At 42.6% G+C, this 27,000-nt stretch overlaps 2 protein-coding genes across 2 annotated transcripts in view; both read left to right on the forward strand.

The window, feature by feature from the left end:
- dkk3b (dickkopf WNT signaling pathway inhibitor 3b) overlaps window positions 1-3,037 on the forward strand; it is an 8,183-nt gene extending 5,146 nt beyond the window's left edge. Inside the window, exons 5-8 of the mRNA XM_084554468.1 lie at window positions 1-46; window positions 1,617-1,761; window positions 2,263-2,413; window positions 2,496-3,037. Coding sequence (XP_084410594.1) covers window positions 1-46; window positions 1,617-1,761; window positions 2,263-2,413; window positions 2,496-2,520 — 367 coding nt within the window. The 3' untranslated portion in view covers window positions 2,521-3,037. The remainder of the gene's footprint in view (window positions 47-1,616; window positions 1,762-2,262; window positions 2,414-2,495) is intronic.
- A 2,464-nt stretch (window positions 3,038-5,501) lies between these two features.
- Window positions 5,502-27,000, forward strand: part of far1 (fatty acyl CoA reductase 1) — a 29,169-nt gene continuing 7,670 nt past the window's right edge. The window contains 11 exon segments of the mRNA XM_084555021.1: window positions 5,502-5,840; window positions 15,666-15,782; window positions 16,078-16,194; window positions 19,014-19,189; window positions 20,892-21,071; window positions 22,377-22,554; window positions 23,846-23,890; window positions 24,155-24,282; window positions 24,369-24,436; window positions 26,317-26,373; window positions 26,376-26,472. Coding sequence (XP_084411147.1) covers window positions 15,711-15,782; window positions 16,078-16,194; window positions 19,014-19,189; window positions 20,892-21,071; window positions 22,377-22,554; window positions 23,846-23,890; window positions 24,155-24,282; window positions 24,369-24,436; window positions 26,317-26,373; window positions 26,376-26,472 — 1,118 coding nt within the window. The 5' untranslated portion in view covers window positions 5,502-5,840; window positions 15,666-15,710.

The raw sequence follows: 27,000 nt of genomic DNA on the forward strand, positions 1-27,000 counted from the left end.
CGGGATCGAGAACTCCAAGTGCCTCCCCTGCATACCGACGGACATGGTGGGGGATTCGGTTACTGTCGTCTTATGTGGTTTCTGTTTGCTCCTTTGAAAGCTGCAGCTCCACACGTTGCTTTTGAGCGAACAGCTTCTCATAAATCGCCTCTAAACTGACTGCATGCCTTGTGTCTGTTAGCATTTAGCTGCTAAAAAGCCACATCTGTGTGGCTGGAGAACAAAACAGAGCCAAAACGGAGTGACTGGCTCGTTGGTCTAGGGGTATGATTCTCGCTTAGGGTGCGAGAGGTCCCGGGTTCAAACCCTGGATGAGCCCTTTCTTAAGTTTCCTTTGTGTGGAATCTATAACATCTCATCTTAAACAAGCAGAAACAAAGTCCCTTAATTCACATCTGTCTGGAACATAGACTGTATAAAGATGGACAGTGAAACAGCTCCTCAAAAGTGAAGCCAAAGCAAGTAGAGCTCCCCCTGGTGTCTGGCTGCAGTATAGGTCATAAGCTCCACCCCCTACATGTTAGGGGGTGGGACTTGGGCCAAACTAATACACTAAAGTACACGTTAAATCATTTGTTTTCAAGAATGTTTCCCGTCATTTTAGGTAGTTAATATAATGTTGGTGCATGTTAAAGAGTCATTTTCGTTTTAGAAAAAGGATGTGACATAATGGCGGCTACCAGTTGCCATGCCAACCGCTCCGTAAAGCGTGTTTTACACTGTACTTTAAAAATAAGTACAGTGTGTAATCCAACATTTCCTTGTAGCTGGTGCAGGAAGAGCTGGCGTAGTATTAATTAAACGAAATGTGAGTCTAGAGGAAGTGTGGGCGGGGCATCGATACCACGGCGCCGCGTGGCTCCACCCTCGGACCGTACTGATCAGACTCTGGCTCCAGAGTTGCAAGATGGCGCCGCCCGTATCCATGGGGAAAATAGCGTCAGTCTGGCCAATGCAAAGAAGTGGAGGCGCATTGTCCATATTTATGCAGTCAATGGTCTGGATCAAAAAGTTGCACCTGGCACGTTTTTGTGAAGCGTTGTCTCTCGTTGCCCAAGTGCTATTGAGTCCCTTTTGGAGCAGACCTCAAGCAGTCGTTTGATGGACTGCAGTTTTTGGCCCTTACAGATTAGGTGCATTGCTGAGAGTTTTCCTGCTTGGTTCCAATTCAAAGTACGGATCTGACTGAGTACAGTCCAAAAACCCAGATGTGTTCTTGCCACATCTGTTTTATCGAGAACACACTGGAGGAGGATAACTTGTGTGGAAGTGGGACAGCCAGATATCCCAGAATGTAATTCGTGGGATACCTGGCTGGTAGACCTGAGTCCTTTAGAGCCTGCACTTCAGAGATGAATTTTTCTAGTCCTAACTACAAAGTGTGAAAGTCTGAAGTTTACACTCTTGGTATAAACGCCCTGTAGTCATCGTCCAAAAGGGAAAACTGCGAGGGCTATTGTTAGCTGGGAGGCTAGGAAGAGCTAGAAACCATTGTGCAGAGATTGCATCCTGAATTACTAACACTGACACTGTGCTCATTCTTCATTTGCATCCTGTCACTGTAACTGTTTGTGCATTTTAAGTTGTATTTCTGTGAATGTGTGTCTCCTACGTAGCCCTGCACCAAAGACGAGGAGTGTTGCTCAGACCAGCTGTGTGTGTGGGGTCAGTGCACAGTCAACGCCACCCAAGGAACAGAGGGTACGATCTGTCAGGGTCAGGGCGACTGCAGGACGGACCTCTGCTGCGCCTTCCAACGAGGTGAGCTTTGATCTGGGAATAACAGAAGACGAGACGGACTTCAAATGTGTGAATTTAGGCTACACATTACATGAATACAAGTGCATTCTGCAGTGTTTGTTAGTTGAAGGCATATAGTGTCCTTGATTTATATTGTTTCCTAATTTCTAAACTTGGGTGAAGCAAACCTAAATAACAGATATTTCAGGAAGTGTTTTGGGGAACTTGCAAAAGTTTCTTTCAAAAACTTTTCAAGTTTGCTCAAGACTGTCTCGGGATCTCAAAAAGACTGTCGAGATACTGTAATTTTCAAGATTTTCTAAACTTTAAGGGCTGAATTCCAGGAATTAAACACAGCGTCTTAACAAACACAACAGAAACATTCATGAAACCTGCATTTTGTTCTTATTGAGTGGAACTAGATCACTTTAAATAACTGGTTTGTGTGTAATAACAGCATCTGAAGTGGGTAGGGATAATTATCAGTGAAAGACTAAAAGATTTCTCCGCTGTTTCCACCAGAGCTTTTGTTCCCAGTATGCAACCCCAAACCGGAGAAGGGGCAGCCCTGTATGAGCCACCCCAACCTGCTGATGGACATGCTGGCCTGGGACCAGGAGGGTCCCCGCGACCACTGCCCCTGCGCCGGCGACCTCCAGTGCCAACCTCACAGGTGAGAAATAAATAAAAACAACAATAACATTTAAAAAAACGAGGAAGCGTTTTACTGCAGCTTCCTGTTTTCTGTCCTGCAGCCGCGGCTCTGTGTGTGGGGAGTAGATCTGGATCCTTATCGACGACCTTAGACATCGTTCACCAAAGAAGAATTCACCTGCTGATCAACGGTTTGATAAAGAAGTTGCTTCAGGACAGAACTTGCACTCTCTGTATTATTTATGCCTTAAAACCAACATGTATTATATATCACCAAAAAAAAAATCGAATAAAAGACTTGTTTTTGGCGTTGTCTGAAAACCAAAGGAGGCTTTATTTTTACTGAGTCGCTGTGATCTTCATGTATTTAATTACAGCAGTGAACACTAGAGGGCCAGCTCCTGAGGGGGTTTCTGTTTGCCAGGGAGAAACACACACTATAAACTCATAGAGAAAATATGCAGGAAGAAGCTGATACCCTCATGATCAAGCTGTTACGTGACGCCGTTGAGAAACAAGCACAACTGTAGGAAACAAAAGGCTCCTTTTTCCACAGAGAAACATATCCGAGAGCTCACATTCTGTGGAGAAATAACAGTCTGCATCAGCTTTAATTTACCTTTCTTTATAAAAACGTGCACATTTGAGATATTTTTGCATGTGAAAACCTTTCATTACTGTGCTAAATATGTAAAAGAAGAATATCTTAAAGGCTTCTGTTAGGACTGCTCACACATTTCTGCTGCGAACAACCGATCCAAACTCCTGTTCATGATTTTATAGGCTGAGGTAATATTTATTATATCCAATTAAGTGGAATCCACTTTTTGAATAGTGAAACGCAAGTGCTGGTTCGTTTCTGTAGACTTTTTAATACAGCAGAGAATGCTTTTTCACAATCATATTGGTTATTAGCTAATTTACTGAGCTGAGCTACAAACTCACAAACAAAACTCTCCCAACATGACCAGAAAGATGCAGGTTATCTTCTTAGTGGATGGTTGACTAGTGGAGAGTAATAAGTAATAAGTGTTAACCCCGTGAGAGGAACAAATATTTAGAACTTAATTTTGCGGGCGGCAAGTGTGAAATGTGGCGTGGCAGTGCAGCAAAAGCCATTTTTAGCCTTTATTTGTTTAGATTTTGTAAAATGAAGTTTGCTGAATTTGGTATTAACAGTTCGTCTTTGCTTTGTATCGTTTAATATAGTGACACCTATCAGTAAATTAAAAAGATTCTGGAGAAATATTAAAAACCTGCTGATTCTCATGCAAGTTCTGCAGCAACACTGCAGTATTACCATTCTTTTTGTTGTCGTTGTGTCATTTTGTAAAATTAAGCATGCTGAATTTGCTATCAATAATTAATAGACCCATTAACAACAATCAGTAGCCTAACTTACTTTCATGCTGAAAATATCTCAAAAACCTGATGAATCTAAGGCAAGGTCTGATAATGTGCTGCAGTGTCTATTTTCCTGTCTTTTATAGCCTATAATTATCTAAATATTATAAACTGAAGTAAGCCGAATTTAACAGTTACTCTATGCTGCATGTACAATGGATGTACCAATAACAATCAATAAATCACTTTGATACTGAAGAAATCTTTAAAAGCTGATTATTATCAGGCGAGTTCTGCAGGGTTGTGATCCGTGCCACAGTATCTGTTACCTTGTCTTTTTTAAACCTACATTTGTTTAAAATTTGTAAAATGAAGACAGCCGAATTGTTTTTTTATTGTTAATGTTTAATATGTTCATAATGAATGTACTGACAACAATCAGGGAATAACTTTTATACTGAAGAAATATAAGAAACCCATCGATTCTACGGCGAGTTCTGAATGCGAATGTCTCCTTTGCTGTTTTTCTTTCTTTTTTTCTGGCTTATAGTTGTTTACATTTTGTAAAACGAGATAAGCCGAATTGGTTCTTAACGGTTACTGTGTGCTTCATGTACAATGAATATAACAATAAGATAAGTTAATTACTTCGATACTGAATAAATCTTAAAACGCCCATTATTCTTAGGCGAGTTCTGATGCGTTCAAATCCCGGTGTTTCTTCTTGTCTCCTTTTATCCTGATTTGTCAGAATTTTATGAAATTAAGTAAGCCGAATTGGTTATTAGTAATTTATGAATCATACACGTACTATGGTTTTCACCAACAATCACTAATGAATTACTTTGATGCCGAATGAATCTCGAAAACCTGTTGATTCTAAGGCGAGTTCTGGTTCTTTCTGATATCTGTCCTTGTATCTTGTCTATTTTAGGCTAAATTTGTCTAAATTTTATAAAATAACCACAGCCGAAATGGTTATTAACAATTAACGTTTGCTATGTGTACAATGGATTTACTGACAATTAGTGAATAACTTTGATACTGAATAAATCTTTAAAAACGGTCGATTATCTGATGCGTTCCGATACCTGGCATATTTCTTGTCTATTTTAGCCTATATTTATCTAACTGTTATATAATAACCATAGCCGAAATGGTTATTAACAATTAAAGTTCACTATGTGTACCACTGATGCAGTTACAATCATCAATATACTACGGTTACACTGAATAAATCTTAAAAAGCTGATTATTCTCAAGCGAGGTCTGATGCGTTCTGATACGTGTCTTTTTCACTTGTCTATTCTTGCCTATATTTGTCTGAATTGTATTAAATAAAGTACGCCGAATTAGTTATTCGCATTTAGTGTTTGCTATGTGTACCATGGATGTTTTGACAATAATGAATAAACTACGGTTATGCAGAATAAATCTAAAAAACTGATTATTCTCAAGCGGGGTCTGATGCGTTCTGATACCTGACGTTTCTTGTCTATTTTAGCCTATATTTATTAAAAAATGTATAAAATAATATTAGCCGAATTGGTTATTAACCGTTGACGTTTGCTATGTGCACGATGGACGTTTGGGGCAATGATGAATAAATGACGGTTATACTGAATAAACCTTAAAAAGCTGATTATTCTCAGTCGAGTTCTGACTCGTTGCGGTTGCCGAATCCTTAATCGACGTTATCTTGTATGTAACGGTGCATTTTCTTATAAATATGAGTTAGTACGTAGTCATTAGAAGTTGTATTCTGGAGACTTCTTTATTTTTTGAATGCGCTTCCGCAGTGTTTCGGGGGGGTTGGGGTGAAAGCAGCACGGTGAAAAGAGGCGGGAGTGAGACCTCCTCTCTTCCGTCTTATCTGCGCAGCGGAGACCCGCCGTCGCTTGACGTCACGTCGCTTCATATACGGCGCTGGCTTCCTGCTGAGTCCCCACTCTGTCTCCGGTAGCGGTCCACGCTGCTGCTCCGCCTCACCTCGCTTCGCCTCACCGTACCACGCTCCCAACTTCACAGCCAGGGGAGGGAGAGAGAGAGAGAGGAGGAAGCCTCAACGTTTTTGTTGTTGTGGGGGTTTTTTTCCCGTGGGGGTACGTACACGCTTTTTAAATCGCCTCCTCGGGTCCGGTGCTTCTTGACGCGTAGCGCACGTTCATTTTCTTTTCTTCTCCGGTTGCGACAACGTGTAGGAAGAGATGCGACGAGGGGAGGAAGGAGGGAGGAAGGGAGGGGTGGGTGACTGACTAACTAACCGCTTGCTTTCTGGTCAAAGAAATTACGCATTCAAAAAAAAAAAAAAAAAAAAAAATGTGCACCAACTTTTCATTGCTTCACGCCTCTCCTTTACGCGGCCTCAGTCTGCTGCAGCTTCCTGAGTTAAAAAAATAAAAAAAGCAGCCACACTCCGCTCATTCCTGCAGCCTGCTGCCACTTTAACCATTTTTTAACCTTTCTAGGCGAGGCTTAGCAAGGCTGCATCACTCTTATTTATTTATTCCTTCTTCTTGTGTGTGTAGTAACCACACCAGCGAGCAGCCAGAGTCTGAGTGTGGGGTCTTTTTAAGCTTTTTATTGTCGCCACAACCCTGCAAATGGACAGACTGGTGATCATGATGGGAGGCAGCTGTGTGTTAACAGGAATCACGGGATCCGTTTGCAGTCCTCTTTGCTCTGCTGGGAGTTGGGTTTCCGTCAGATCCTGCTCTGTGTTGACTCAAATGTAGGAGACTGTCATTGATGTGTTTGACCGTTTCATGCTCTTTGGATGCAGACCTACAGCGGTCCTCGGGGTTTTAAAGTCTTGGACGTCCCTGATGTGTCTTGAACTTGTGAAGTATTGAGCTCGTGAGGAAGATTTGCTCCTGAAGACGGTTTGACTCGTAATTAGGGCTGTCAAAACGAATCCATCATCATGATTAATCTGATTATCTGCAGCGCAGGATGACTCTGAACGTCTCTGGCAATGCATTTCGGGGCAAATGGGCAGTTGATCCGGTAGTGACAGGAAGTAGAACCAACTGAACCATCTTTATCGGTTGGTCCAGCTGCCTGTCACTACCGGATCAACTGCCCATTTGCCCCGAAATGCATTGCCAGAGACGTTCAGAGTCGAAGATGAATGTATCACTGATGCCTCACAGCAAGAAGGTTCTGGGTTCTAATCCATGGTCCGCCTGGTTCCTTTCTGTGTGGAGTTTGCATGTTCTCCCTGTGTCTGCGTGGGTTCTCACCAGGTTCTCCAGCTTCCTCCCACCGTCCAAAGACATGCTGGTTAGGTTCATTGGTGATTCTAGTTTGACCGTAGGTGTGAGTGTCTCTCTGTGTTAGTCCTGTGATAGACTGGAGACCTGTCCAGGGTGGACCCCGCCTCTTGCCCCAATGACTGCTAGGCTAGGATAGGCTCCAGTCCCCCTGCCACCCTTCACAGGACAGTAACTGACAGGAAGTTTACATACTAACAACTAGATGATTTGTTTAAGATTGTTCTCTAAGTTTTGGTGGTGATTTGCCCTATGGCATAAGCAATGATGCAAGGGGAAGTAAGTTTTACGTGGTGATTGGATTAAGCAGGTTGCTGCAGACGGATGTGCTTGATCTTCGCGTTGTTGGAGCCTTCGTCGACGGGTCACCTTCTGCAAAGACTACATTGGTTTGTCAAGAGCAGTTTTCAAGATCGAATCCACCATTTTTTTTCCCCAGAGACGGACGGTGCCATCGTCGGCTGTCGGATAGATCTGATGGATTTTGAGCTTGAGATTGATGCGCAGATAGTTTTTGTCCTTGAACAGAAGCATTGAACCGTCGTCAACTGCATAAAACATCTGAGGCATTTGAGGCATCTAAGGTTTGGCAATCTGCCATTTTCAAAGATCACCAATTATTCCTGCTCATGATGACTAGTAGTCTTTAATACAAGCAGTGATGCTGTTTACATACTGACTGGAATAATAAAGCTATTGCAGATGGATATCACCTCCTGAGATGACTAGATTTGTTGAGTGTTATGAGCGGTTTTTCAGACGTATTAATCCTTTCCTCCTTTGTTATTTAGATTATTTCTTCCTGTATGGGTAGAGGACTCTTGTCATCATCAGTGTCTTTAGCTCTTGGATATCTCCGATGTGTCTTGAACTTGTTTTGGCCATGTTCCACTTTTCTAAATGGTATTAAACCGCGAGGCCGTTGCTCCTGGAAGGTGATTTGACCTGTAATACAAGTTTGTACAAGCCATGTTCAACGATAACATCACTCACAGGAAGTTTACATACTGCCAGTCATTGTTAGGCTGCTGCTGACAGACGAGTGTCATCTTTAGTGAAAGAAGGGAAGCTTTTGCGACCACTAGATTGTTGTGTTGGATATATTTGGTGTTTTTTGAACTTGAAGTGGTTTTGTGGGTAGTTTTTTATCCTTGAACAGAAGAGCTAAACCACCATCAACCACTCTGCCCTTTTAAAAATGCCTCAGGATGACGTCGGTGCAGGTGATTTGACATTTTAATACAAGCAACTTTACACACCGACTTGAATAAGCAGGTTATTTTCATGATATATTGGATATATTTGATAGTGTCCTTAACAAAAACCATCATCAACCACATAAAACACTTGAGACGTTCGTGCTCTAATGTTTTTTTGCCATGGAATGCCTGGAATAGGCTGGATATTGCAGACGGCCTTTGGTAGTTGATAAAGAACTGTTGCTGTCATCAGGGTTTTTTAGCTCTTGGATATCTCTTAATATATGTCAAACCTGTCCTTGGTCATCTTCAGAAGTATCCAAATATTCAACTGCATGAGGGCATTCTTCCTGAAGCTGATTTGACCTGTAATACAAGTTTGTGCAAGCCATGTGCAATGATGACAACACCGTTTGTGTACAGGAAGCTTTACATGCTCACTGGAATGTATCTGTGAAGGTTCTCAGTCATCCAGGTCATGGTATATCCAAAAAGGGTTCAAAAAAGGCAACTGGACTTGTCAACAACCCTTTTTGGATATGCTCACTGGAATAATAAGGATATTTCAGACGAAGGGTAACCCTCTGCGATAACTAGATGACTGGTCATGAGTGTTGGATGGCACTATTTTTGTGAGGTGTTGGATTATATTTGGTGTATTTTGAATTTGCGGGTAGTTTTTTGTCCTTGAACAGAAGAGCTAAACCACCATCAACCACTCTGCCCTTTAAAAAATGCCTCGGGATGACAATGGTGCAGGTGATTTGACCTTTTATACAAGCAAAAGTTTACATACTGACTTTAATAAGCAGGTTATTGCAGACTCTACTTGATATTGGTGTTAAAATAAGAAATTTTATTAGTTATTGTTGGATTGTTCGTCGATAGGTCACCTTCTTCGATGTCTCGATGATTTGTCGTGAATGTTTTAAGCTGTTTTCAAGATGGATTAACCCTTTTGCCAGTGTTGGGTTTATTATTTTGGTGTGTTTGACCTCTAGCAGTGACCGAGCTACAAGTTGCATAACATTTTCAATGGAAGTCGGTGATGTGAAGCATCAAGCCGACGCCCAGCGGCTTATCAGAGTTGAGCCAGCTTTGATGTGTTAGTTTCACCAGTTAACGTTTAAACAGATGACGGCAATAATTTTTTTTTTTTTTTTTAAAAAGTCCAGCTGTTCCTACTCGTGATGACATTCCTGGTGTAGGGGATCTTACCTGCAGTACGAGCCTGTACAAGCCATGAGTGACAAAGTGACGACGTCCTTCACAAAGGAACGTTTACATGCCCACTGAGATGGCTAAGCTGCTGTGGACAGATGTGCTTGATCTTAGTGTTGCAGGAACATTCGGCGTGAGGTGTCCTCCTCCTCCTCCTGGGATGACTAGATGATTCGTTGCAAGCGGTGTGAGCAGATTTCAAGATGGATTCCTGCAAAAAGCAAAACATTGTCGTTGGTTGTCGTCGTCTCTCAAACATGTCTATTTGAAGCTTTTATTTCTGTCACTCGTGATGTTTAACCTTTTGGATTCTGCATGACAGTTGTAAAGACAAAGACGGTTGTAAACCTGATCCGCTACTGGATTAGATCTGCCAAGGGTTTAGTTTGATCCATAGATTTATTGTACTCTTGTTTGTCGGCAAGCATTGCTCCCCCGAGGCTAGTTGTCAAACCCTTTAAGTTTTGTCTATCTATCAAACCGCTCCCACCTCTGCCACAGGTCAAATGTTATAATGCGTTTGAATAATTCAGAGCGAAGCGTCAGGGATCAACTTGCTGCCTGCCTGTCTGTCTGACTGTAAGCTACTGTAGACACTTGATCAAAGGCCACAGCAGGTCCAGGACTAGGATTACAGAGCCGTCTGTTCGTTGTCATGACGGACAAGACGCCGCTTTAGTTTGTTTCTCGCTGTTTTTGGCCGATTAGCGTCCAAGGACTGTTTTCTGCTCAGACAATACTGCAGAGGGAAAGCTTTTCAAAATATCTCTGTCCCAGTTTGAGATAGTTGGCTGTTGTATGCACACAAATGCAGCGACTCAAAGAGGTCATTAGCTTGGTGCATTTTTAGAAAAAGACCCCGGTTCTAGTCATTATTATTATCATATTATAGTTTGTTTTCTCAAATGTGAACACGTTCGTTTTGTAGACGAGACAGCCGGAGGAAACCTGAGCCCGGTTGTATTCCTGCCAATGAACGCAGCATCACCCCACTGGCTCGCTGTAATTCTTTATACCAGCCAAGTATCTTGACCCCCCCGCCCCCCTCGCCCCAGCAGCACTGGAGTCCAGATCTTACTGCTGTTTTTGAGTCTTTACGCTGCGTTCACACCATGAGCGACAGTTTGTCACTGAAGCAGCATCTGCTCAGGTCTGAACCCTAAATCCCTGTGTCCTCCCCCCTGTCATAAACTAGGTTCCCCAAAACCAGGATGCAGGCTCATCCAGGTTGTGTTTACATGCACGAAAACACAAAAGCGACGAGGACACTTAAGTCCATGTAAATGCACTCGGCTCGTAAATGCCACGGTGTGCAGGACGGCATGGCCCCTGACTTCTTGCACTTTCTCTGGCTGGTGTCACATTCACACAACTTAAAGGTTGTGCAGCCGAAAGCTTAACAAACCAAAGTTGAGTACATTTGGGATTTAGGATGTGTGCCTAAAGCAAAAGTGGACGTATTGACATAAAATCAAGGCATGTTAGTGCTGCTTGTAGCTTTTCTCTCCTGCTCTCTATTGACATTGACCACTGCTTCATAGCCAGTGATTTTTTTTTTTAAGTGTGTAAACCTGACTTAAAGAAATTACTGGTCTTACTTTGTTTCATAATAAAAAGATGAACTATTCTTTTCTTAAACACTCAGCAGCAGCCTGCAGAGCCTGAAATTTGTCATTTTGACTCATCGTTGCAGAAAAAGCACAGGCGGCCCCATTCATCAAATGTTCCTTAAACCTTTTTGACAAATTAAACAGTCTGCAGCAAAAAAAAAAATCTCCTGCACATCCCTTCTGTAGCGAGCACTGTACATTCACAAGCTGCCTTTGTAGCTCACAGCTGACGTCTTGACAGACGTTCAGCTGGAGCCGGCCACTTGGCATCGGACATAATGCAGTAAGCGATTCATCTGCAGCGTTGGCCGGAGCCGGAGCCTGTACAGCAGAGGAGTTGTTCCTCGTCTCGGTCCACGAGGGCCAAATTAGCAGAAATATTCAATCAGTGTCTCCTCATTCGCTCCAGGAACCGACGCTCACGTGGTATTTTCTGCTGTGTGGTGGCTGAATTCACTGCAGTGTGACTTTGTGGTAGTGACGCATGGGTTCATTCAACACCGTGTTTGCCAGAGCTCTCCACGCAAACTGATAAGTCGGCTAGAAACGGAGAAATGTTGTTTTTGCAGAGCCTGTAAAAGGTAAACCCTTTTTAAAATGCAAACGCATCGCCTCGTCTCCATGAATGCACCGCTGAGCGGTTAATCAGTCAACACCAGACAGCTTGTGAATGTGATGGACTTCCCAGTGTGACTCTGTGCAAAGCTGAATAACTGGTTTAACTGTAAATGCATGAGCGGCAATGGCACCAAAAGCTCAAGTCAGTTTTACCAAAGAATCACCCTTTACCACTGGTTATAGACCTCTGTTGTATTTATTAAGTCAACTGCAAACATGGGTTTTATCTCCGTTCTCTCTTCTATGAAGTTGAGATAATCCCAGATGTCTGCAACCGTAAATTACTGGTTTCAGAGCTCTTGTGAAATCCAGTTGACGCCAACGACCTCTCTGTGAGGAACAGAAGTGTCGCTCAGACTTGACACCAGAATAATTTCAGTAGCTGCAGACACTTCGTGCTTTATCTGCCACGTTTCATCACCCAAATTATGCAAATACTTTTTTTTTGCATGTTGTCTTTCGGCAGATGTGAAGACTTAAAGTACAGGTGCATTTTTGGATGTTCATGTTTAGGACTATAACACTAACGCTCCCAATTTAGCCCCCGTGCATAAATGTAAAGGATTCGTATCCAGTGTGTAGGTATTGCCGTGGGTTTAGGAGGTTATCGGTGTCCCTTGGTGTCATTTGCCCCGTGGCTCAATCATCTGACATGGTGGGAGTGTGAAGTCTGACGATTTTAGAGTTTGCTTTTGTTGGAAAGGCTTAACGTTGTGGAAACGTTAATAAAGCTACAGTGAGGGCTGCAGACAGCGAGAGCTCTAAGAATGTGGAGTCTTTTCTATAAATGTATTTGGATGGCAGATGTCACCATCTTTATTTCTATTTATTTAAAAGCAGAAGTTGGTCCAAATTGCCTTTCAGTCAAGGCAAAGCAATTGATACTACACTTATAAATCTGTGGTATGCAGAAAGGCAAAGAGAAATGCAGGAAACACAGCCCCTTTCCTGCGAGTACTCGCATACTTCATACACTAGTCACCTTATTGTGATGGACATCTTTTTTTTTGTTTCTTCCTGTGAGCTCACCTCGAGCATATTTGAGATCAGATTACTCAGACGATGCTTGTGACCACATTTTTTTTTAATGGTGTGAAATTGGGCTGATTCCAGATCAGTTCATGAAATCTTCAGACGGCATCTCCTGCTTCCACTCATTTGGAAATCTCGCTGAGATCTTGCGAAACCGTGCGACGAGGTTGGTCCACGTGAAACTTGGCAGAAATGCGAGAACGCCGTCGGCCCTGAAACCTGATTGGATTTAAAAAGAGCTTTGCAAAAGAAAAGCCGGATACAAGATGTGACACTAGAGGTAAAATATTGTGGAAATGCCACAAATCACCACTGAGATTAGTTTTAAGTATCATTGTTTAGAAACCTAAATCTCTCTAAATTAATTTATGACGAATCGAATCATGATCCTGTGAATTGGAATCGAAACGATTCAGGAAATCTGCTCTGCATCCTGGCCACGGTAATTTGAGTTTAGCCTCTTTCGTTCAGCTTCACAATTTGCGTCATATCCCCACAACAGGGCTACAACAAACAGTCAGTAGGTGGCTGCCCCCAATGATGTTGGTTTTTATTTGCATACCGAGCGAGAAAACTGAGATCGACCGAGGCGTTGATACCAAATTGAATTAGCCGCATCTGTGAGCCTTAGGCTACCGTTAGCATAAGGCTAAACTGTTGGCAACATTCATCATAGCTACTCATCGCCTTCTTTCCTGGTACCAACGGTAACAACCTCTGCGACATATTTGGATATTACAGCAACACGAGGTTCCAGATCAAACCCTGAGCTCACTCCATCTCTGAAATGCTTGGCCGATATTGACGTGTATTGTTGACGTCATTGTCGGACGCTTTTAGGCTTCCTCTTTCTGCTGTGTAGGCAGCGGTTACCAATGTTTAAGTTCCATCTTTTCCTGCCATTAAATCAGGTTCTCCCCCATCGGAAGGGACGTGCATTTGCAGAACAATGCTCTCTAGCCCTGAAAAGACCTGTTTTGATTGGCTTAAATCCCGTCACAGGGTGGTGGTTGTTTTGTTTTTCTGAAGCCTGAATAGTTGAGCCAAGCAGTAGGAGCAGGAGTTTATTTACCTCCTAAAAAACACTTAAATTAAAATACACTGAAAGGCTTTTGTGGATTTTCTGCTCTATGACGGCAAAAAAATTACTTTCTTACTCCAGCTTTGATTCGGTGAACCATCCTTACCTCGGTGTAAAGTGGCATGACACAAGCTAGCTATGCTAAGCTATCTAGTGGAGTGACATAAGGACCCATCTTTTAAACGAGCAAAGAATAAATTGGTTAACTTCAGCCTCATTCTTTCCTGACGAGCCAGACTCTGTACTTTCCACTGTGTATTTTTGTCGGTGTCGTATCTTTGTGGTTTTACCTTGACCGGCAGGTTGTTTGGACAAGTGTTAAAAATACGTTTCAGTCGCACGACATCTGAAATAAAAAATAAAAAAAATCACCCAGGTTAATGATTAGCCCCCCCAACTACCGTTTATCGGCTCAAGAGTGTTTGACTTTATCTATAAACCAACATCATTTGACTGATAAGGGTCTCACACCCAGCAAAACCAACCCAGCAAAACCAACACCATTAAGTGCTACTTAGCGGTGTTGGTTTACAAACAATCAGCTGATTTTTATTTTATTTTTTATTAAGCCAGGTGTCACGAAACTTCGGATTATCAGTCGATAGTTTTAAAAGTAAAGCTGGCAATTGTTTTTGCAATTTAAAGACTTTGCTTCCGGTTGTGGGAAATCCATACTTGGTCAGTCTTGCATGTTTTTTTTTCTAGAGCTAATGAACTGCTTCAAAGTTATTTTATAAAAGTCCCTGGAGTGGTTATTAAAATCATTTCTGATTTATTCAAACAACTTCAGAGAATCCCAGGTCCGCTCCAAAAGACCAACACTTCTAATGGATCCGGGGATATCGGTCTAATGGAGGAAGCCAAGATGTCTTATGTCCCTGCAGACTAGTAGTGCATTATAAACCAAGTGTCTCTTGAGGATTTTTTAATTGGTCCAAGTTATTGATAAAAGGGAGAGAATTTAGCGTCATTTGGCCGGAGGCGCATTAGAGATTCAATATCAATCCACATGGAGTGGATGTTGGTAGAAAGTACCACTTTTTCAGATCTTCGTTAATTTTCTGAGCGGAGGGAGTGGAATTAGGTCATAAATGAAGACTGGATTAGGACTGCAACTAGTTTGATAATCGACTATTAAGGTTTCCTCGTCAAATGTTCATGCATAGCTGAGGGGTGCACGAGGTTCAGCTTTTAAATCTTGCGTTTGAAGATTTTCTTGGATGTTTCGAGTTTGAAACGTTCCCAAACTTTGGACCTTTTTTTTGTTTTGCATTAGTGTCCCTTCAGCTACTTCCATGTTGCTGCTTCCCCTTCTGTCCCCGGTCACATGTGCTGTTAGCGTAGACTTGTCTTGGGGAATATTAACCCTGATAGGGCACTATTTCATTTTGTATTATTTATACATTAACTCATTTTTCAAAATGGAAGAGTCGCCCTAGTGGTGGTCAGTTTGTTTTAGTTTATAGTCGCCTCATTTTAAGAGTCTCCCATGGGTTACTTGTGTTGATGATGTTGTTCAGACTTTAAATAATCAAGACTTCTTAAATAATTTAGTAAAAGTAAAAACGTCAAAACGATCATAAATGACTGTACACTGCCACGCTGTTGCATGTGTTCCTGAATAACTGGCTGATAAAAATAACTCTAGGCAGGTTTGACAACCTTCAGAAGTTCCTAGAGTACCAGAGTCTATCCAAGGCTTCACTTTTCTCCAAGCAACAGCCTCGACTTTGTGCTTCGTTTAATGTTTGTTTTCTTTTCACTTTAACGTTGTGTTCCTCCACATGGAAGGGGGAAAAAAAAAAGTTTTCCACTCAGAGCAAGTTCAGCCTTGAAGTTGGTGTCGTTATTCTAACCGTGCCCCTCTTTGTCTTCTGTCTTGTCTTTTTTGCAGGTGGAGCGAATCGATTAGATCTCGCCGAGCTGGACCGCAGGCATCATGGTGAACATCCCAGAATACTTTGCAGGGAAAAATGTGCTCATCTCTGGAGCCACTGGCTTCATGGGCAAGGTACGGTAGTGGTTTGATTGGCACGTGGCCATAAAGACGTGTTTGAACTCAACACTGTGAGCTACAGTTTGGAAGTCTATCACGCTCCACCTCTAAAAAAAGGAAAAAAAAAAAAGACATGCCATACTTCTAGGTGCTTTAATCATAAGAGCTAACCCTGACCCTTATTTCAGTAATCTGTGTGGCTGTGTTTTTGCAGCCATTGTTTGTGCTCAGATGCTGTGCAGGAAGAAGCTTGGCTCATTGGAAAAGGAAAAGCTTAATCTCTGCTCCTCTCCCTCGTTTGTTATTAAAGGTGCTGCTGGAGAAGCTGCTGAGATCTTGTCCAGAGGTCGGAGCCGTCTATGTCATGGTCCGGTCCAAAGGCGGTCAGAGCCCCAAGGCCCGCATCAGTGACATGATCAACTGTAAGGTGAGGACTGGGATGATCCGATCTGGTGGACTGATTGTCTGCGCAAATACTCTTCATATGTTTGCAGTGCAGTATTTTGCCACGATCGAGTGTCTGTTATGTGTATTATCTGCTTACGTACATGCACATCTGAAGAACAAGCATGTGAGCCTCTAAAAATAAATGACAGCTTGAACCTCGTCCACATATAAAACCAATCACTCGTCATCTGTCTCTTTGTAGCTGATAGTTTGTCAGGTTGTTTGGTTACCTTGGAAACTGGAGCCTGGACCTCCCCTGTCCACAACTTTATTTTTTATTTTTTGGTGGAAAGTTGGTCTGGAGTCTCTCTGTTGGGAACTGATTCTACTTCTGAAAGATCTGCTTGGACGATCAAATAATTTTGACGGCCTTTATGTGGTGATGGACAGAAGAGTAACGGGGGTCATACACGTCATCTGAGCGACGTGGAGTTGTATTTGTTACAATATGGATCTGATAGGTTGGAGGACTATCCAAATCTGTGCGTAATGAAATCCAGGCTATACAAATATTGTTAGTGTATGGATGCAGCTAGCTCTTCTTGACATATTTGAAGAGAGAATACCGCAAACACTGCCGCTCCGTCTGGATTCACTCGACAGTCCAAGTCTGCTATCAGCAGGGTGCATTTAGCCGTCGACGGTGTTTCTTTGGGGTAAACGTATGTCGATCAGCTGTATCAGTCACTCGTCTGATCAAAACTGTGACGAGTTTGGTTTAGTACACGCTCACTTCATCATCATTCTTTTATTCCGAATCCGGAATCTGACAATGATCCCTAAATTTGTTTGTCCATTGTCGATATTAACGTACTTTCTTTTTGAAAGGCGTATGCAACAGTCTGCAGTCATTCGTGCAGATCTGCTCTTGAACAACCTTCAGAACTATATTCGGTCCCTCGTTCCCCTGGTCCAAATGCAAGTGCCTCAAATGATTCCTGGTCCCCTGGGATCGGAACGCCCTTTTAGGCGACGCTAAGATGCAGGCTCAGCGTTGACTGTGCAGATGCTTTGATTAGACAAACACAGGTGTGTTTTTATGCTGCGTTTGCTTGAGGTGGAAATTGCTGCTTGTAGAACTGTGTCGACTTCAGCAGAATCTCTTGCTTCACCGTTTTTATTATTTGTGTGGGAATTGTGGCATCGGTGCAAAACAAAGTATTGAATAAATGTTGATTTATCAACGATGCGTTTTCATCATAAATCATTTTATAAAGATGGATGTCAAGTTTGGAGTCATGCACTTCCTCAAACTTGAAAGTGAGTCGATCCTTACCGATCTTAGACGGGTGGGTAGCCTTGAAGGTTGCAAGCTCCCCCGACTCACGCTCCACCTCTTTAACTACATTTGGAAGAACCTGGGCGTTAGGTGTGGTGGAGTCAGGTACTGTCAAGATGGCTACGGCCAGAGACTCAGCATTGAGCTTCAAAACTGCCCTTCAGGAAAGCTGAGTGCGTATAATGAAGGACTAATGTGCGGTTTATGCTCCGTGTCAGTTTGACGACGTAGCTATGGTGTCAGCCCAGACCCTAACGCCGTAGCCTCACGTGCACCTCCCCAGAAATGTAACGTCACGGTGCAAGAGCTGTGATTGGTCCGCTTGGTTGTTGCATGTTTCCTCTTTAGTATTTCCGTCTGCTTCTCCATCTCCGCAATTTTCTAATCGATTATGTTGGATCAATAAAGATGGAACACATTGAGGAAAGGTTAATTGAGGAGTTTCGGTGATGCAAACATGTATGACTCGTCTTGAGTTTGAGTCGTCATTGTTGAAAGTGAAGCAGGAAGTAGAAACAAATTAACCTGACTGGCAAGAAAAGACAGCGGCGTTGTTACAGAGCGAGCCAGACTGACGAGCACACAAGTATAAATGGCTCGTACGTACGTAGGTTACGGCGTCTTATGTCCCACAGAGGTATAAACCACGCTTAAGCCTCCAGATGCCAGCCAATGAATGTAGCCTCTCACACTCTGGTAACACACCCCTCTATGTTGGACCAGTGAAGCTGCTAGCTTACTGGAAGCACTGGCTGATCCACATGGGCTAGTGCTAGCTGCTTTAGCTACAGTGTGCAGGAATCTCAGTCGAGTACATGCATTATGTTCATGGAAGATATTGCTTGTAGGGCTGGCTTTAAGAAATACAATATATTAAAATATCCACTCTGTGAAGCCTGAAAGCTGAAATATCTCTTAATGAATCAGAATTGAATAGATCCAGGAAATATGTGGCGATACCCAGCCCTAACTACTTGTACGGTTTCTGTGTAAGCGTCAGGGTTGGTGTAATGTCTTCAGTTTATTTTTTTTACACCAAACGCCTCATTAATGGAGCAGTCATTCCTAAAATAAGCACCAGCACAATTATTAGATGACGATCACAATGAATCATTGAGCAATTTTTGGAACGGGAGTTAAGTATTTTTGGAATCAGATCCTCTAGAGGCTGTCGATTACACTTTCACATGCATTAGTCAAATGGGTTGTGGCTGAAACCAATGCATTGATTCAATAGCATGTTGGTAGATTTTACCTATCTCTTAATCTGGTTTCAAGTTCAGATGCAGCTTCAGCGGCCGTTTTATGCAACTCTTAGTGGATTAAATAAATGTGTCTGTACATCTCCGTCTTAATTGTAAATTCCACACTAATTGCTAGAATGAGGCTAGATGGAGTAACTCTGACCAAAAGAAGAAGAAAAGCTCCTGTGCAGATCTGTACTTGTTTTCATATCTGAGCCAATATGTCCTGTAGCTTTGCCATCATCTTGACTTCTTCATGTCTCCTCGTCTCTCCAGCTCTTTGAAAGACTTCAAGAAGAGAAGCCAGACTTTGCGGAGAAGATCATCGCGGTGAGCAGCGACCTCACGCAGCCGGAGCTGAATCTGAGCAAAGAGGATCAGGGCATCCTGGCAGAAAACATCAACATCGTCTTCCACTGTGCCGCCACCATCCGCTTTAATGAACCACTCAAGTGAGTTGTTTGTTTTTTTGTTTTATTCTAATGGTCTTGGCTTTTTGCGGTGCGCTCCAGTTATGAGTGGATTTCCGGTAATTTTAATGGGGCAAGAGAATATCGTAATAGTGTGAGTGTTTCCTTCAGCTTGACTGTGCCCAGTGTTTGCAGTATACACAGATATGACACCTGGCACGCTCTCGCATTGTTTCTGCTGAACTAAATACTCTGCCTGGACACATTACAGCTGACGTAACTCACTGACTTTAACAACATTAGATTGTCTTTGAGGTCAAAAGAAGAAAAAGTTCAATTTTAACACCATCCTTCAGTTTAGGTTAACAAATGGATTTTTATGTTCCAAGAAATGTGCACATTGGCTTGTTGTTAAGTATGGGTTTGAAGTTTGTATCTGTTTAGCCTAGCTTAGCATAAATATAGCACTCAACGCAAAGGGAAATGGTTTGATTAGCCTCATGACATGACTTGAACACTGCATGACTTTACCAAACACATGGTTTCTAGTTTCCGGGTGAACTAGGATTCCCCTAATCAAAATAAAAATGTCTCGTGGAACCTGTTCTGTTAAACAGGAAAACCTGATCTCTTTCTCTGTGAACTCCTGAGTTTCCGGGAGGGACAGTAACATGGAGGTAGAAAAACAAGATGGAATCAATGTGGACAGAGACGTTGAAAACATCTTAGCCAGTGTTGTCAGTAAAGTTTTGGGGAAGAAACTTCTTTTGTTACTGTTACTAAGAACATTTCCACACGTACAATGTGAAGGGAACTCAAGGGATTGGGACTGAACAGCTGTGTAGCCTTAAGAAAACCACTAATCAGTGAGGATAACTGGGGAAAAAAAAGGCTTCAGTTTGCTAGGGAGCATAAAGATTGGACTATGGAGCAATGGAAGAAGGTCATGTGGTCTGATGAGTCCAGATTTACCCTGTTCCAGAGTGATGGGGGCATCAGGGTAAGAAGAGAGGCAGATGAAGTGATGCACCCATCATGCCTAGTGTCTACTGTACAAGGCTGTGGGGGCAGTGCTATGATCTGGGGTTGCTGCAGTTGCTCAGGTCTAGGTTCAGCAACATTATGTTGCCCAAAGAATGAGGTCAGCTGACTACCTGAATATACTGAATGACCAGGTTATTCCATCAATGGATCATATTCCAAGATGACAATGCCAGGATTCATGGGGCTCAGATTGTGAAAGAGTGGTTCAGGGAGCATGAGACATCATTTCCACACATGGATTGGCCACCACAGAGTCCAGACCTTAACCCCATTGAGAATCTTTGGGATTTGCTGGAGAAGGCTTTGTGCAGTGGTCAGACTCTCCCATCATCAATACAAGATCTTGGTGAAAAATGAATCCAACACTGGATGGAAATAAATCTGGAGACATTGGAGATTATTATGGAGACAATGATACAGAGAATGTGCTGGAATCAAAGATAAAGGAGGTCCAACGAAATATTAGAGCCAAAAACACATTGATTAACACTTGGCACGATGGATTGTCGTTGATCTCTGAGCTACCTGCCAACTGCTTTTCTCCCAAACGGCGCTAAAATAGATTCTTATCTCACATTTCTACTTCATTTTAGAGTTCCATCTTCTGTCCCTTTTTTTTAAATGTGCAAACCCACAAATCATTGTTCTTTTATTTTCTGTTTGGACTTACTGTGTCCGTTTCTTTTCCCTCTTCCCTCAGAGATGCAGTGCAGCTGAATGTCCTGGCCACCCAAAAGATGCTGGCACTGGCCCACAAGATGAAGCACCTAGAGGTCTTTATTCACATCTCCACGGCCTACGCCAACTGTGACCGGGAGCTCATTGAGGAAGTCATCTACCCTCCCCCTGTAGACTACCGCAAACTCATCGATTCTCTGGAGTAAGATGATCCCTTGTGGCCTTGTTTGTTTACCACACATGTCGGTTGGGATCGTTGGCGTGCAGTGGCATGATGGTGCTTTTTAAAACTATCCCATTCTTCTTCAGATTGTACATTTAAAAGAAGAGGAGAAAAAAAAAAGCAGATTAACATCAGAGAGCATGCCGGTTTAGCTGTGATTGTGCAGTAAAAGGCTGAGGGTGAGATAGATTAGTAAAGCATTAGAAGTCTGCAGAGTAGAGATTAGTGCAGTGATTGAGGGAGTCCATGCACAGTAGCATCAAGCGGTTCAGATTAACCTTGTGCCGAGGCAGATTCGCTCTATGTTGACATGCAGCTGGAGTGGAACTCATGAGCTGAAAGGTCATTTTTCTTTCGCGTCACCTTTTAGCTCGTAGTTTTATATGGAGGGAGTGGCTGTTTACACATAGTTCTTACCTCATACTGCTCCATTTACCCTCTTTAAACTGTGTAATCATAAACTCAAGTCTGTTCATGTGCGATATTCCTTAATCCATCTCTAAAACAGCTTCCAGACTGAATGTTACACATGATATGTAAACACTTGGCTACGTTTTTCAAATGACCCAAATCGTACAATAACATTGCGTTGACAACACTGTTGAGCACGTCGTGGAGTTGGGTTTAATTCCAAGTCTTTTCAATTAAATAATTCTCATCAAAATCCAGTTTTGCTGCAGATTAGTGGACCATGATTTTTGGAAAAATTGAGTATCCAACAAATATGAAGGGCCGGAAATATATGCAGCTTTTATAATCTCAATTTAGCTTGAGATACTCCTGTATTCCACCTTGCAAAGCATTCATGTCTCCTACCAAATATATTGAGTTTTAGTCAATGACTGTGTATAAGGGTGGCCATAAACCCTACATGAAATCGCCTATGGTTTCCTGAAGAGCAGGTTTGAAGCTCAGTGTGGTGTCTCTTGTTGTCGCCATCTTGGAAGTGTCTAATTCCACCTCAAAGCTAATTCAAAAACTGCGTGAGTCGAGCTTCCATGGGCGGACATTCAAATCCTCTACACCCTTAATTATGCCCAACTTATAGGCTTAATACAATTTAGTTGTATAAAAATTCCTCCCCCTGTTGTCACAATTGGAGAAATTAGCTCTAGAGACCATAACCAGCATCTAGTGGTCATCAGAGGGACTGCAGCTTTAAACTATTCCCATGTTAGCCTCAGTTTCCCAGCAATTATTGGCCTCTTAGTTGTTTAATTCGCAGATTTTTAAAGCAATTATTTTTCATAATATGAGGCTAAGCTCGTCTTTGTTTGGCTCCAGATGGATGGATGATGATCTGGTTTCTGCGATGACTCCCAAGCTGATTGGACAGCGTCCCAACACCTACACCTACACCAAGGCTATGGCAGAGTATCTGGTGCTGCAGGAGGCCGGAGACCTCAACGTTGCCATCGTGAGACCATCCATAGTCGGAGCCAGCTGGAAAGAACCCTTCCCTGTGAGTAACTGCTGATTCCGGATACCGTCTTGGTGTTTTGAAATGTGCCAGTCTGCCGAGTAACAGAGAAGGAATATTTAAATGGTATAGAAAAAACGTTTTTACTCAAGAACTACTGTAAATGAAGACTGTGATGTCTCCTCAAGTCTGGAGCAAAACGTTGTACTTGAACACACCACAAAGGCTACAACCAATGACCAGCTGGTTCATACATTCTGCTCTTCTGGATTCGTCTTCAAAAAGGCAAATGGGAAGAGCTACTATTAGCTGGGAAGCTAGGAACAGAGCTGCTGTTAGTTAGGAGGCTAGGAAACGCTACTATTAGCAGGGAGGCTAGGAAACATAGACGTATTATTAGATGGGAGGCTAGGAAGCGCTACCGTTAGCTGGGAGGCTATGAAGCGCTACCGTTAGCTGGGAGGCTATGAAACGCTACCATTAGCTTGGCTAGGTAGCACTACTATTAGCTGGGGTCTAGGGAACCTAGACCTACTATTAAATGGGGCGCTAGAAAGAGTTACTGCTAGCTATGAAGCTAGGAAGAGCTACTGTTAGCTGGGAGGTTAGGAACAGAGCTGCTTTTAGCTAGGAGGCTAGGAAGCCCTACTATTAGCTGGGAGGCTAGAAGCGCTATTATTAGTGAGTAGGCTTGGAAGAACTATTATTAACTGGGAGGCTATGAAGAGCTATTATTAGCTGGGACTCTAGGAACAGATCTACTATTAGCTGGGAAGCTAGGAAGCGCTACTGTTAGCTTGGAGGCTAGGAAGCTAGTATGAACTTGAATCATGCTGATCGGTTGGTCTTCTAGATGATCATGTTGTGAAAGTATTTGTGTATTTGAATGTTTGGATGCGATTGACTTTGAATGTCTACATCAGATTAGTATGAAGAACAAAGAGCCGCCTGTGTGTCCTCTTAACATTATCGGTTGTTTACTTTCATCACTTCCTGTTTCTCTTGCTCATGAGCTGATCAGCCAATCAGAAAGATCTCCCTCTCCGTCACTGACTCGTTTTTGATTCAACATGTCCACTCGACATGAAAAGCAGCCGGCTGAGGTTTGACCCATCAGCTGATCAGTCCCGGCTATTAATCAGAACGTGATACAGATTTCAGAACCTCTTTACTGCAACTGAGCAGTGAACTCAGCGGTACCATGAAGTTTCCACCTTTTTTAGTCACAGTGGAAATTTCTGCTTTAGGAAAGTTTGACTCGGTCTGTGACTAGAACGGCTCTATTATTCCTCTAAAAAAACATATAATGAAGCTTGTTTCCTCTTTGTTTCAGGGCTGGATCGACAACTTCAACGGGCCCAGTGGGATATTTATTGCTGTAAGTAGAGGGAGGGGGGGGATTCCTGCAGCTGGTTTTATTCAGAGCAGCCGTCTTGATTTGCATCGACCTCCTGCAGCTTCGTGTTCTCTTAAACGACAGATTTGACGGCTCGCTCTTGAGTGCTCGGACGCGTTTACGAGACTTTTGACATGTTCCCTCGAGGACGGTAGTCTAATCAGGTTTATGTGTGGGATTAGAGCTGCCTTCTAACATCTGTGTGACCAGCTGTTTCTTTTTATGGTCTTCTCTGCCCGTCTGCAGGCTGGGAAGGGGATTCTGCGCACCATGAGAGCCTCCAACAACGCCGTGGCAGACCTGGTCCCTGTAGATGTGGTCATCAACGCCACGGTGGCGGCAGCTTGGTACTCTGGGTCGCAGATGCTCAGCAGGTCGGAGCTCTCACTCTGATGTTTTTTCGTTTTGTGAACAAAATGTATTGAAACTTTAAGTTAAAGCATTCCTTCCCTTGTCGCAGGCCTAAAAGCATCCTGGTGTACAACTGCACCACCGGTGGGATCAACCCGTTCCACTGGGGGGAAGTCGGTATGTCACTTTCTTTTATTTCCACCCGACTCGTTCAGAAACCCTCAACAACAGGAGTTTATGAGCTTAAAAGCGGCGTAAAATGACAAAAACCTGAGCTGTGATGTGATCCCGCCACGCCTAAACGAACCTGTTTGTGGATTAATAATTTTAGAGGAGGATTAGTTCCCTTTCACACCACTTGTCCTTTAATAATAATTTAAATAAACTTTGCTTTTGTTAAATCTTGAGGCTCTTAACGACGTAAACCTCCACTGAAATAAACAAAGGAGAAATTAAGTTAGAACTTTTCATGTTGGATTAAAGATGAAAACACATTTCATGGATCCTTGTCACATTAGAGCTGTACACCAGCATAAATTACATCATTTATATTGCAGCTAAGGTTATAAATACTTTTGCACGCTAGTTGCACGTTGTATGTTCTGTCCATTTGGGGGTGGGGGGGGGGTTCATTTAATTTAAGGAGGCCGTCGTCTTCTGCCATCCTCCAAACCTCTATAGTGCAGCTGTTATTTTAGATTTAATAAGATATTAGACACTGAGAGTTTGAGATGACAGCTGAGCCTAGTTTTTACTGTTATTTTTTATTTGTAGATGTAATATCTATTTTTCTAAGCGCTGAGTGTTTTTTAGTTCTTGGAGAATACTACAACTTGTTATTAGGATGAAATAAAAAAGTTTTAATCTCCAGTGGGACTTCTGCGGAGGGTTGCAGAAAATATTGTAAGTTGCATTGTGTGTAATATACACTCGCTTGCCAGTTCATTAGGTAAACTAGTGAATGCATTCTAATTTAAATGAGTGGGATAACTCTTAAATCCAATTTAAGCAGCACCAAAAACGATCATACTGTTGATTCTGCACATTTCTTAAAGGATTCAGTGCTGGGCTTGTCATGTTGGAATGCATTTAGCTTTCACTGGTGTACCTAATGAAGTGGCAAATAAGTGTGAGGTGCTAGACTTTGGCTAAAAGAGGACTAAATCTTCCTCTGTTCAGTTTCTTAAACTCTTTCAGGTCCCTGATGCCGTAGGAGTGAAATGCTAAATCTGAGACAAAATAAATGTAAAGTTCACTTTTATGCATCAGAAAAACTGAACTTGGACCTTTTTAATTAAACTGTATTTTCATTTTGGAGGCTGTGGTTCGTGTTGGAAATGTATTTTAATGTACTATTATTATTATTTTGGCACTTTATTCAGTGCTGTAGTGTTCAGTTCAGTCCAGTTTAAACAGCCACACAAACTACATCCTCCAAACATGATCATCCAGGGGAATCAGCGCCTTCCTTTCTGATGCTGTTTCTACGTAAACTGAACATTAGCGCCGTCATGGAGGAGGATATTGTGCAGGACTGTTTTATTAGATTGCACTAGCTTTCATTACCGTCCTGAATGAAGTTAAAAGTGATCGTTGGTGCCAGAGTTTAGTTGGAAGACGACTTGTTTTTGCTCCATTTTCCAAAAATTTGAGTTTTCTTTTGGAGGAAATAAAAATTCAATTAGATGCAGCATGTTAACTTAAAAGCTGATGTTCCTAGTTCAGTCTATATTGCGTCAGAAAAACAGGAACTCGGACGTTTCTGTGACATTTGAGCTGCCGGCTAAAAGGGACTATGGCTATTAATAGATGACGAAGTTACGACAAATAGCTGCTGCCTTTTTTTTTTTAAGTATTCGTCGAACGGACATTTTGAGCTGTAGTTTTACTCTAGACTGAGTCATATCTCGTTCTGATTAAGCCATTCTTAGTTTCGCTCTTGCAAAACCAAACCAGAGAGTTTTCTTTAAATCCAGACATAAAACAAACAAAAAGAAGTTTCTGAAATCTTTAAACTGCTCATTGACGCCTTGTGTTGAACAACCTTCTCTTCTTAGAGTACCATGTAATATCCACATTCAAGAGGAACCCCCTTGAGCAGGCCTTCCGTCGGCCAATGTTAATCTCACATCCAATCACCTAATCAATCAGAGCCACAAGGCTCCGGCCTTCCTCTATGATCTGTACCTCAGGTTGATTGGACGAGAGCCCAGGTAAACGTCATCGTCGCCGACCCGGGATGTGCCGTAACCTCTGCTGCTCTAACGGCAACGCCCCCCCCCCCCCCCCTCCCCTCCTCCTCCCTCCCTGCCGCTACCTCCTTCACACAGACACCTCTGCTGCTTCACTCCTTCACTGTCACTTCTCTTCTAGTGTAGTAAGCTAACGTCGTAGCCGCAGTGCTAATGTGTTAAAGGTGCTTGTGTGCGGTTTGAAGGATGCAGAACCCAGCTGCTCTCAGACATGGATGGGTTCTGCACTCTTGCCTCCTTGCAATGTGGTGTCCAAGATGTCGGCGCTGAAGTCATCTCAGTCCAGCTCAGACATGGACTGAGGTGGAGTTGGTGCCTTTTTTTTGGACACAGGTGTTGGCCTTTTATTTTTTATTATGATTATTTTGCTGAATTGTCCCAGAACTGGATCTAGTGTCATGTTTGGACAGCTCGGATTACCTACCTGCACCTTGCTATCAAGCGGAGGAGGAATCACACATTTTTCTTCATTTTTCGTCCTGTCCTGTC

Source organism: Chelon labrosus, assembly GCF_963514085.1.
Source record: "Chelon labrosus genome assembly, chromosome: 11".
NCBI lineage: Eukaryota > Metazoa > Chordata > Actinopteri > Mugiliformes > Mugilidae > Chelon > Chelon labrosus.